Here is a 13,068-nt window from a genome sequence, read left to right as displayed (position 1 = left end):
TTTTTTACAGAAAGAAAAAACTTCTAGTTTCCTAGCACTCATTCCAGGCAGCTCACAACCTCCTATAATTCCAGTTTGGAGGCAGGGGGCTGACACCTTTGGCCTCCCTAGGCAAGTGTACTCATGTGCATACACACACACACACACACACACACACACACACACACACACACACTATTAAAAATAATAAAAATCAATCTTTAAAATATGTGTGGCTGTCACAGAAGACAGGAAGAAAAATATGTAGTGTATGTTTTCCACTTCTTGGAGAATTTCCAGCAATCAGTTAGGGCTCAGAATATAAAGAGATGGTAAATGTCACTGGCCCTCTGGGAACCAAGGATGGATGGCGGTATGTGCACCAGTCATCCTGGCAGGCACCTGTCACCTTGTTTGCTCAAGAAGGGGAGGCTGGTTGGTGTAACTGAGAGGGGTGTGTGTGTGTGTGTGTGTGTGTGTGTGTGTGTGTGTGTGTGTGTGTATGAACTACTCCTGGGCCACACAGCACTGTAAGCCAAAACGCTACAGTTTTCCCACGTAAGACTCAAAGCGAACAAAGGAGGCCAAGAGACAGAAGCCACTGTCACCTTCTCACTGTCCTCCCGCCAGAGCATGGATGGGTCTCTTGGTCAAGTGAAAGGATGATCCTGCCCACCTCTACCTTTCACTCATTCTCAGGATCCTTCCCAGAAAGGCCTTTGGGGATCAGTAGTGTTTCCATGGCTGCTTCCATTTGAATCAGAGGTAGCATTAAAAGGTAATGGGCCACAGACCTAGGTTACCATCATGTCTGGAGAACATGGGAGAAAGAAAGCAGGAAATGTGACAGGAGGCTAGGTTGTCACACACCATGACAACATTCTTTTAAAATGCCAGACATAGAGGCAGTTGGCCCCTCTCACTGGAAAAGGAAGCCATCTTAATTTGATATTTCCGTTAGACTCACATAGTGAGGGCTGTGTGGCTTGATTTTCCTGAGCCTGACTCATTCTGCAAGTGACAGTAGCTAGTATGAAGTAGGCCCTTTAGAGCTAAGCCTCTGCTCTAGACCAGCTTCTCTCAATCCTCACAGTCAGTACAGAAGGTCCACTGCTGAGCCTGTTAGAGATCAGGAGACTAAGGTATGGGGAGATGAAGTTCCTTGTTCACAGCCAACTGACAAAGAAGCCCCTGAGCTTGGGTTTGAGCCCAGGCAGCCAGATGGCAGAGCTGGGAACCGTGGATGGTGCCATGCCCTCTTCAAGAAATATGAGGGAGTGGCTTTTCCACTTGAATGCAGAACTCTAGAGGCCACCTCAGTAGGACATATTTACCACTCACATGCATCCCAGGGAGTATCTCCATAAGGTCAAAGGACCATCCACACCTCAGCTCTGTGCCCAGCTCAAGCTGCAGCTTCAGAGTCGCTTACCAGTTTACTTCCCCGCTCGCCCTCCTGTCGTATTGAAAAGAGAAATGAAGGGAACCTTGAAAATATCTTCATCTGACTCAAATGATGCTGTTTGTCTTGAAACTGCAATTGATGTCATTTCAAAAGAACTTGTTCTTGGGGCTGGAGAGATGACTCAGCTGTTAAAAACACTCAGTGCTCTTGCAGAGGACCCAGGTTCAGTTCCTGGCAACCTCATGGTAGCTCAGAATCATTCATAACTCCAGTTCCATGGATCCAATGCGCTCTTCTTCTGTGGGCACCAGGCATGCACGTGATGCACATACATACATGCCGGCAAAACATAATCCAAGAAGTTTTTTCTTTTCTGTTGTGCTTTTTTTTTTTTTTCTTTTTGGTTTTGGTTTTTCAAGACAAGATTTCTCTTTGTAACAGTTCCTGGAACTTGCTTTGTAAACCAAGCTGGCCTCGAACTCACAGAGATCCACCTGCCTCTGTCTCCTGAATGCTGGGACAACAGGCATGTGCCACCACCACCTGGCTCTAAAAAGCGTTTTAAAAGAATTTGTTCTTAATGGTGATGAATGATTTTTGTAGATTTATTGTATTTTACGTGTGTGAGTATTTTGTCTGTATGAATATGTGTGTATATCCACCATGTGTGGCTGGTGCCTGCAGAGGTCCAAAGAGAACGTTGGATACCCTGGAACTGGAGTTGCAGATTGTTGTGAGCCATCACGTGGGTTCTAGGAATTGAACCCATGTCTTCTGCAAGAACAAGTGAACTTAACCATGGAGGCATCCCTCCAGCCCATAATTGTATTTTTTTGATTGGTAGTTTGCCTGAATTTTTTCTGTGTTCAAGACAAGAATATGGGCTGGAAAATATAGAAAAGGAAGAAGAGGGCTGGGAGATAGCTTAGGGGATAAGATGGCTCAGTCCACTTGCCACACAAGCATGTAGACCGGAGTTTGGATCCCCAGCATCCACATCACAGCCAAGCAGATGTGCCTGCTCACGTGTAATCCCAGCACTTGTGAGGTGGGGACAGGGGACTCTCTGGAGCAAGCTGGCTGACTAAACAAACTAGTTTATCTATTTGCTAGATCTGAGTTCAAGAGAGACCCTACCCTGCCTTAATACATAAGATGGAGAGCAACAGCCATAATGACACCCAGCGTCAAACTTCCGGCCCCTAGCATACACACATGTGAATGTGTGCCTATATATACATGTACCCATATACATGGAAATATATACACACATACACATGCAAAAAATTATAAATTATTAAAACACATAGGCATATTTAAACCTACCAACAGAGATCCCAAGTCTTTCATCACTTTGAAGATGCAAAAGGACCAAATCTTTCTTTTTCAAAACAAGCACTAATAAAACAATTATAAATCCTAACATTCCTATCCAAACCACATCACTAGGTAACCATGTAGAAGGTAATGATTAAACTTAAAAGTATTTCAACAAATAAAGGAAGGAAAAATGATAGAAAGGAACACACCATAATTCTTCTATTCAACAAATTAACAAGTCGAGTCATTAAGACTCAGTGGCTTCTGACACCATACACAAAAAGACATCATGAGTCCGCAGTGTCCAGAGGAAATATATTCATGCACACATGTATCTGTAAGGAGGGAAGTTTAATGCAGTTTGTATTCTGAGCAGCTGCCACTGGGGAGGGCCCAAATGATGCAGATCAAGGGCCCTCCCCAGGGCGGTGGGTTGTCACTCAGTGACCAGCAGGTGCCCCTCCTTCTCTTGCAGCCCCTTCAATGACCGGCCAATGTGCAGGATCTGCCATGAGGGCAGCAGCCAAGAGGATTTGCTCTCTCCATGTGAATGTACTGGGACCTTGGGGACAATCCATCGGAGCTGCCTGGAGCATTGGCTGTCATCCTCCAATACCAGCTACTGTGAACTCTGCCACTTCAGGTTTGCAGTGGAGCGCAAACCCAGGCCGTTAGTGGAGGTCAGTAAGTGGAGCCCGTCCTGAAAACCTAGATGAGTAATGAGCCAATGATGTCTGCTTTGACGCCCAGGCACAGGCCCTGTAGAGCTGCACTGAAACACAGCAATAGCTCTGAGAGAGAGACAGACAGACAGACAGACAGACATGGGAGAGAGAGCGAGAGGGAGAGAGAAAGGGAAAGGGAGAGAGAGAGAGAGAGAGAGAGAGAGAGAGAGAGAGAGAGAGAGAGAGAGAGAGAGAGAGAGAGGCAGACATATGCCAAGAGGGACAACTTACCATCTTACTCAGGAGCCAGCAGCAGGAGCGTGACCTCCACAAGGGTAGAAACAGGAAAGAAGAATTCGGTGTAAGGAGAACAGGGAAGTTTAGAGACAGGATCTCTGTTTGTTCATTCCTTTGATATGAACATACATATCAAACCCCTCTCTACACACCATCTGCCCAACTTGAAGCAACACGCAAAGGGGCATTTGGGTTGTGCATCCTAGAAGTCTTCTGGAGAAAGGATAGCTGTGTAGCACTGTGGATTAGACCCAGACTTCCTGAGTTCTATCTCCAGGGTAAGTCATCTCACCTCTTAGAACCACTATAAGGACTAAACAATCACTGAGTATAAAACACTTAGAATCAGGAAACATGAAAATATTTGAATGAACAAAAGTCTTTCTGATGCTTTTCAGCGAATTGTCTTGCACTGGGATTTCTTTTTGTAAAAGATGACACTGTCAATTCAGTCGCCAAAATAGCAGGATGTTTTCCTTTATGTTTTAAGATGCACAGGGTTTTCCTTGAGACCAAGGGACTAGGCTGGTCTTAGACTCATTTGAGGAGAGTGGTTATTAGGGTATTTCTGCCCTTTCTCCTACCTCTGAATCCTGCTAGTCAGTTAAAGTACCCAGTTTGGGCAACAATAAATATTTTAATGCCTTATGAGGCAGTGATCGTAGCACAGATGTGCTGAGAATCGTGTGTCTGTGTCAAGACTGTCCCGGGGAAAATGCAGCCAGAACTAAAACCAGAAATCCAGAGGCCCTTCCTGGAGACCAGGAAGGTAGTAGATGCTGATGTTGAGACTCTGAAAGCTCTGTGTGTATGTTCTCATGGTCTTGACCTTGAAACTTTTTTTTGGGGGGGGTTTTCGAGACAGGGTTTCTCTGTGTAGCTTTGCGCCTCTCCTGGAACTCACTTGGTAGCCCAGGATGGCCTCGAACTCACAGAGATCCGCCTGGCTCTGCCTCCCGAGTGCTGGGATTAAAGGCGTGCGCCATCACCGCCCGGCTTGACCTTGAAACTTTAATCAGGCCCTATAACTGGAGCTGGTCTGATATGTGACTTACTTCCCAAGTGGTACAACATTCACTGGCTTGCCCCAGCAGACTCTGCTTTTGTGAAGGCTGCAGCAAGTAACCTCTTTATTTAGCCATCTTTCCCCTGGACATCCACTTTCAGAAATTCATATTTGCAGATTGCCTGTTGGGATCTGGCCCTGTACCAGGTTCTCAGGACCCTAACATGTCAGAGCCCCTCTGCAGAGAGACAGATACAGTGAAATAATAAACAGAGAACACAAAGATGCCCCAAGCCCAATAGCAAAAGGAAAAAGAAGTCTATTTCTCCTTTCCAGAAACTTTTGGAATCTCCCCAATTTGCCATTGCTGCCTATCCAGGGGAGCTGGCTCCCCACGGTGAGGAAAATGGGCTTTTAAATGGGTCCTTCCCAATTGTCCTCTTTACCGAGATCTTCAGATTGGCAAAAATCCAGAAGAGAGAGAGGGCTCTTTGTGTGTTCATATGCTCACAGTGTAGTTTTTAATAACACACCAGCATCCTTTCCCATCGCAGAGAGTGAAGCACATGCAGAAGGCTCTTCAGAGTTGCCGGTGTCAGGTCCCAGGCTGACTGTCAGGACGGTCGGCAACTGTCATTAAACAAGGCAAATGACCTTGAGAATGTGCGAGGTGCTCTACAAGATTTAGGGCCTCACCTACAAAAACTTCACCCAGACGGTTACCAGTGGTGAAGTTTTCATTGCACAAATGGAATGTGACAATTTTCAGAGTTAATGATGATTGAACAAGTTGAAAGTGAAAGGCAAACCCTCTCAGACTGGGGGAGGCTGACCATTTGATCATCCCATGGTGAGGTGAACTTGCTCTTTGACCACAAGCAATAAAAAGTGGTCTTTGGTTTCTCAGCTGGAGAACAAATGAGAACCAGGTGCAGGCAGATTTTTTAGCAAGTGACGTTGCTAATTGACTTTTCCCAGTCTTACCAGAGGGCAGCATATTCACAGAGGCCAGTGCTTCTCAATAATTTCATCTGGACGTGAGCATACATCTTCTTAGTCTGTCAGCCAAAGCTGCCTATTTGGGTTAAGGATTAGGAGTATTGTTGCATTAGTTCTCATTTTTATTCTCCTAATTGCTTTAATCATTACTTTGTTTACCACTTGGATCTGCCTTCTCATTAAAGCAAGAAAATTCTATAGCATTTAATTTTAAAATCAATGTGACAATAACAGCTCTTGTTGCTGGAGGAAGCAGTTTTAGAAGTCATTTATAAATTTTATTTGTCAGCCGCGAGAAGCTGACACTAGCTGCAGTGACTTCAGCATCTCAGATTTGCACTTTGGGGAAGGCCCTTCAGTCCTTCACTCCTCACAACTCTTCACTGCCCTTTACTCCCCATCCCTGAGGCATTCTCTTTCCCATCTTCTGTACCTTGCAGCCAGCTAGTACTCATTCATTTGAGGTCCAGAGCCCAGGACTGTTGTGTATACACAGGCTGTGAAGTGTTTTCCCCTCAGAGGGTGAGTTTCTGCTCATCATGGCCAAACCCATAGTTGGTTGTTATTAGAACCCCCAGACTGGGCACCCCCTCCCACTAGGCCACTGACCATCTGTGTGGCCATCTGTGCATTTGCTCAGTTTCTCTGCTTCACTGTGGAAGAGGGTGACGAGGAGCTTTCCATGACATCCTTTGGTCTCAATAAAGCTAAAGGTCCTTATGACTGCTTTAGATTTAATAATGTCCAATGGGAGAGCACTTGCTTAGCATGCAGGAGGCTCTGGGTTCCCAACACAACCAACAAACCACACTTCTGAGCACTCTTACATCTCACCTGTTTACCTAACTAGCCTGCCTGCCCACATTGCAGGTGTTATGGCCTAAGTATCTTCCTGCTGCAAAGCAAGCCAGTAAAACAAAAGTTAGTTCCAAGCCATGAGAGTGACAAAGCAGTCATCTTGTTTAGTCAGATGTGGATGAATTCCTGCTGTGGTTCAGCCAGCGCAGTCTCGTGAGGTCTGTGTCCAATTGTGCACGGCTTGAAAGAAAGGGAAATGGTCACACTATAGGAGACATAAAAGGGGGGCAGTTCTAACACATGCACCCCACACCTTCACAACCAGCATGGCCCTCAGCAAGCTGTTATGGGTTTGTTGACAATGAAAATGTGCCCAGAGGCAGTTTATAAAATGAATTACCACCAAGAATAATGGCCCGTTAGAATGTAGTGAATAAATACTCACTATCCATAAGAGGACCCACTGGATGACTGGTCTGGGAGGTTGCTAGTCTCCTTCCTGCTCCTCTTTAGTTCTTTGGTTCCCTTGATAAGGTGAATTCTGATACTATTCTTTTTTAACAAAGAGTAAGAAACAGCAAGTTGATCACACACACACACACACACACACACACACACACACACACACACACACACACAGTGATTGCCTGGGCTCCAGAACACCGCTATGACAGTGGTTCTGATTGACCACTTTGCCAGGAAAGCCCTTATCACTGTGTATGTGCAAATAGACTGCTGGCAACATCAGTTCCTAAGGATGGAGTGTCTGCCACAGGCTTCTTAAGACATGTGTATGTAATAGCCACCTTTGCCCCGAAAACTCAGGAAGTTAGAGATCAGCTCAGCAATGTGCTGAGGGAAATGAAACAGCAAGAAATGGTGGGGATGTGGTAAAAAGACTTTCTGAGTCTGGTCTTCTTCCATCAGAGAGAGGTGATTGTTCACAGAGGGCGTGGTTAGGTTTCCATATTCCTATTTCCTTTACACAGACCTACACATGGAGAAACCACTTTATACATTGTACTTGCTATTTAATATATTCAAGATTCTGGGGTCGGAGGGATGGCTCAGCAGTTAACAGCAGTCCTCTTCTAAAGGACCGGGGCTCAATTCTCAGCACTCATGTGGCAGATGACAACTGTCTCTAACTCTAGTTTCAAGCTATCTAGTACCCTCTTCTGGCCTCCGTGGGCACTACACACATGGTACACAGACATGCATGCACGCACAATACCCATACACATAAAATGAAAATAAGCAAATCTTTCAAAATATTGAATACTGTGTATGTGTAGGATACTGTATTAACTTTTACATATATACGTGAATATATACATTTATTCATCTATGTCAGGCTTACTGGTAGAAACAGTGTTGTGCTCTTACTGGGTTCTGTTTTCATTTTTAATGTTCATTCCATTGAAAAGGAGAGAGTTTTGCTTTAGCGAATCCATCAGCAAGCTCTGTGGCAATGGGGTAACTGGGGATTAACATCATAGAGGGTATAAACTGATTTGAGGAAATTCCCAGGTGAATCTTGTTGCTTTTGGAGCACCAGCAAGCTTCACTGTCCCTCGCAGTCCGTGAGTGCAGCCCAGGGAGGAAGGTTTGTAGCCCACAGTCAGACCATGCGACACTTTTATTGTGTTGATAACTTCCGTTTTCACTGTAGAGCTTGAATGTCTTCGGGCAGGACCCACACTTTGCGGTCCCCCAGCTTGCCTGTTGCTTACACCCACTCAGCCCTCCCACTGGTTTGCATTGCCTGCCTCCTGTTTACTGAAACTGGGGGCTTTCTTCCACCTCTGAGGCTGTTGTGTATACATGTCTTACTACAACCATCTCCTTTGAAGGGCTTCTAGATGAACCAAGTGACTTCTTCCCTCGTGTCCCAGTCCGGCTGGAGAGGGTAATCTATAACCACAAGGTAAATGGACCTCGAGAAGAGTAGCCTTGTAGGGACAGTCGCGGGAATAACAGTAGCAATCATGTCTTGCCCTTGTGTATAATTGCTGCTACCCACACGTTCCCTTGACCTTTGACAAGGTCACTTAACAGGCCTTCCATCAGGCTACCTGCCTCCACGCGTGGCCTTGCGGCACTGTCCTGACTCTGCCAGCCATTCAGATGGCATGTCTGACGGCCAGAAGCCGCAGCAACCCCAGACCCTACAGTTGATTGGCCTTATGATTTCCCCTTGGTTTGGGTGGCTGACTTGGCAGTTGTCTCGTTACTTAACGCTCAACTACAAAGAAGCTGTTTTAAGGTATCTATTAAATTCACAGCTTGCTTCATTAAAAATCACTTCATTAAAAAAGCAAGCCAACCCAAGTGTTCACATGGCCGTGCCAGATGGAAGTGAGCTAAGAGCTCGGGCGCCTGTGCTTTCAGCCCTTCCGTAGATGGTAAAGGACTAATTTGTGGGAGGGGGAATCCAATTCCCTGGATAGAATGAGTTACATGAGAGGATTCTGTTCTTTTCAAGGGTGCCGACACTTGCAGTGAACTTGGGTTGAGATGTGCCTTGGAGTCCACATTCTCATTAAGACCTGCTTCCTCTCCCTTCCTTATCCCATCTGAAAACTTCAGTGGGGTGAGATGCAAAGACAGAAAACCCCCAGAATTGTTCCATGTGCCTTTATTTTCACTTCTCTGTGTTTCAAAAAGCACAGAGGAGGCAAAGGATAGCGTGGCAAACAGGTGTGTGTCTGTTGCCCAGCTACTAGCCTAGCAGTCTGCCTTCCCAGAACAGCCACTCAGTGGCAGAGAAATGTCTGTGCTCTTCACAAATTCATCCCTATGCATTCCCACGTGTGCAAAAGAATCCAGCCAGATTTTCTTTAAACACATCCGGATGGAGAGTAAGAGGACGCCAACACAATGAGACTGGACTCCCATGGCGGACTCCCAATATACATATGTACAGCAAATGTTGGCTGTTAAGGAGTTGAGTCTTTGAAAGGCAGACGATTAAATTATTACATGGAAGTCGGGGAGGTGGAGGTAAAGGTGTCCCTGGGCTGCTGGTAGGAGAGCTTTGTAAAGGGGAGTTCTAGAGAGGAGCAGTAAAATGTCACTGAATGGCTGCAGCTGGTAGTCATCTTCCTCCTGAATCCTGCTGAAATAACAAGGCACAATTAACTCTCAGGAATTACCTGTGCAAGCTACAAGGCACCTGGTAGAGCCTGAGGGAGGAGGCATGAATCGTAGGAGGCCTGTGCTGAGCCAGTTACAGAGCGTGTTCAGCACTCCCTGCTGAGGGCTGCCACCAGACCCTGTGCCTCTGCAGTTTTAGTCAACAACTAGCTTTTTATTCTGAAGAAATGCATAGCTTTATAGAAATCCACTAAGAAATATTGGGAGGGAGGGAGGCGCTGCCTAACAGACAACTGCTATTGGCAATAGGTATTGCTAACACGGATATGGTCATTTCTCTTTGCCGAAGTGTCCAGTCTGGAATGTGAGCTAAGGCTTTTAGTCCCCACTGTGCCCTATTGTGCTGAGAACCTCACTTTCCAGAATAGGCCTGGATTCATTACTTTACTTTGAATCCACCTATATTTTAACTGTAAGGTGTTCACACCCCAGTTTTCCCCTTCCAGGCAAAGGGAAATATTGTATGCTATCCTATCTCAATGTTTCCTTTATTCCTACAATAACAAAAACTTTGTCCTACTTTGTAGATAAGCAAGCTGCAGCTCACAGGTATTAAGACACTCTCCCAAGATCTTAATACTTCCAGCCTCAGGGCTAGTAAGGTAGAAGAACAGGACAGGTCCCCTCTCAGCAAAGCCCACATGATCTCTACATACCTGGTGTCTTAGTCCAGTGGGGACTGCTGTAACAAAACACCATAAATAAGGTGACTTATAAACAATAGATGTCTGTTTTCTACAGTTGTGGAGTGTGTTAAGCCCATGATCTGAGGGCTGGGATAACTGGGTTCTGGCAGGGGCCCTCTTCTGTTGACTTTTTGCTACATCTTCACATGGCAGAAGGAAAGATCTTGCTCTCAGTGGGCTCTTCTGAAGGGACAGTACTGTCACTCATGAGAGTTCCCATCCTCGTGACCTGATCACCTCCCAGCGGCTCCACCTCTGACACCACCAACCTGGCTATTCACTGTTCTTTCTTCCTTTGCTCAGCACACACATGTGCTCAGGCAGAGCCCAAGGCTTCCTTACCAATCACCAGGCTCTCCACAGAACTAAATATACTTCAGAAAGAGAAGAGTGAGGATTGCCTGGCATGTGGGAGGCCCTAGGTTTGTCCCCTAATACAGGGGTAGAGGCAGGGGAAGAGGAGGGAGGGAGGAAAGGAGAGAAGTGAAAATCACTGTTAATAAAGCCCTAGTTTCCTATTGATACTGAGTTGGTCTGTTAAATCCAGAGCTGCTTGTCAAGAGGGAAGGATTCACAGATGGAACACAGAAGCTTTTAGGGAAGTGGGACTCATTCAGTATGACAACATCGTGGTAAAACATGCCATTACACATTTGCCAGGCCCACAGAATATGTAATGCCAAGAGTAAAACTCCAGGACCAGCTATGGCTTTGAGTAACAATGACTTGTCGATGTAGGTTGGTTAACACCTGTGCCACTCTGTTAGGGGACATTGATGGTGGCAGGTGTGAGTCCCTTTTCTCATTTCTGTGACAGAACAACTTAAGAGGAAAAGGATTTCTTCTTGGTTCGGGATGTACAGTTCATTATGGCAGAGAAGGCCTGCTAGCAGGGCGAGCTCCTGTCCACGGCAGCAGGAACATGGAGCTGCTTGCTCACACCAGGGCCAACCAAGACATAGAAAGAACAGGCCCACACTTGGGTCAGGCCATGACCCACAGGGCCTGTGTCCCCTCCAGGTATCTCATTTCCTCCAGCTGGCCTCCACTTCCCAAAGGTTCCACAATCTCCCACAACAGTGCTACTAGCTAGGCACTGAGTGTTCAAACATGGGAAGGGGGGTGTTTCAGTGGATACTGGGAGGGGGGACAGTGATGTGCAGGGATTCTGTACTTCCCCATTCCATTTTTCTATGAACCAAAAACTGCTCTAAAATGTAATTAATTAAAACAAAATAATCCCTGGGCCAGCAACATGGCTCAGTGGATAAAAGGCACTTGCCACAAAAGCCCAATAAGCTGTGTCTAATCTGTGGACCTAGTAAAGATGGACGGAGAGAACTGATTCCACAAAGTTCTCTGACCTCCACACCTGTTACAGCATACATGCCAACACAGTCATCTACATGTGCATGTACACACACTAACAAATGATAATGTTTTAAATCTCAAAATGCACAGGACTGAGTGCTAGGATAACAGAGTCGTATTTCTCCCCTGTCTCTTACACTTTAGTCTAATTGAGAAATGGATGTTAGCTGTACTGCCCCATGCACAGGTAGAAAAAACCATTCATTTCCCTTTTCTTTTTCTTTTTCAAAACAGGGTTTCTCTGTGTAGTTTTGGTGCCTGTCCTGGATCTCACCCTGTAGACCAGGCTGGCCTCGAACTCACAGAGATCCGCCTGGCTCTGCCTCCCGAGTGCTGGGATTAAAGGCGTGCGCCAGCACTGCCCAGCCGTTCTTCATTTCCAAAGGGCTTTACCTGTCCTCTCTCCTCTCACCTAGTTACTCTTTCTCCACATCTGAGTCCCCGTTTCAAGAACCATTACATCACCAGTTTCTTTTGAGACAACTTCCAAAGGAGGGATGCAATTAGAAAGCCAGGAACCTTAACAGTGTGGAGAGCCTTGCCCCTCCTGTGCACGATGGTGGCCGAACAGAGTGAGGTGAAGTTCACCAAAGATGCTCATTGGAATAACTCATTTTGTCAAACTTCTCCTCACCACCTCTGAAAAGCAACACTGAATTTCCCCTGGGACTACTGTGTAATCCTCGGTTCTCTGCTTCCCTGTCTTGACAGATGCAGCTGATTTGGGGAAAGATAAGAAGAGACCCCACCAGGTCTCAGGGTCCTCGGGCTTTGCCCTCCTCCTCTGTTACCCATCATGCATACATTTCCATGTTGGCCTTCCCTGCTACATGGCTTCCCCTCACGAAAATACGGGGACCTTGTGAGCTTGTCAGGATAACGAATGCTTTGCAGCCCATCATTACTGAGTTAGAGGGACAGATGTGCACTGATAGCATGTAAGAAGAAGGCTATGTTTTGCTTGAAAAAAAAAACATAAAGACAGGGAAATGTTTTTAAGCTTTTTTTTTTTCTTTGTTGAATTCTGAAAGATAAGTTGCTTTTGGGCCGTGCCACTTGGGAGGAGGCAGAAGGCCCTGTGACGACTGAGAAAGAATCAGAGTTGTCTTCTCACTCTGGTGTCCTGGCTTTACCTTCGGGGACGGTAGCAACTGGAAGATGGAACAAGTGATGAGGTCCAAAAGCTTGCGGGACCCTGAGGGAAAATGGCTGAGATAGTTCATAGGAGACGCTGGCGGCAACCACATCAGGAGAGGTGTGAAATGGCATGGACAGACGGACAGGACACTCAAGGCTTCAGTCTGAGAAGAATCATTAGAAAGTAGAAAGTGGGAGGGGAAGGAAAAAATCACCACCATCCTAGAAAACACCGCGGCCCTTCCTAAG

General features: G+C 46.1%; 1 protein-coding gene across 1 annotated transcript in view; it reads left to right on the top strand.

Annotated features, from left to right (window-relative positions):
• Positions 1–13,068, top strand: part of Marchf3 (membrane associated ring-CH-type finger 3) — a 151,336-nt gene that overhangs the window by 114,704 nt on the left and 23,564 nt on the right. Inside the window, exon 3 of the mRNA XM_052742212.1 lies at positions 3,180–3,384. Within this exon, the coding sequence (XP_052598172.1) occupies positions 3,180–3,384 (205 nt within the window). The remainder of the gene's footprint in view (positions 1–3,179; positions 3,385–13,068) is intronic.

Source organism: Peromyscus californicus, unplaced genomic scaffold, assembly GCF_007827085.1.
Source record: "Peromyscus californicus insignis strain IS unplaced genomic scaffold, ASM782708v3 Scaffold_17__1_contigs__length_78620276, whole genome shotgun sequence".
In the NCBI taxonomy this organism is placed as follows: domain Eukaryota; kingdom Metazoa; phylum Chordata; class Mammalia; order Rodentia; family Cricetidae; genus Peromyscus; species Peromyscus californicus.
Note: the sequence above shows the minus strand (reverse complement) of the source record. Positions and strands in the feature narration are given on the sequence as shown.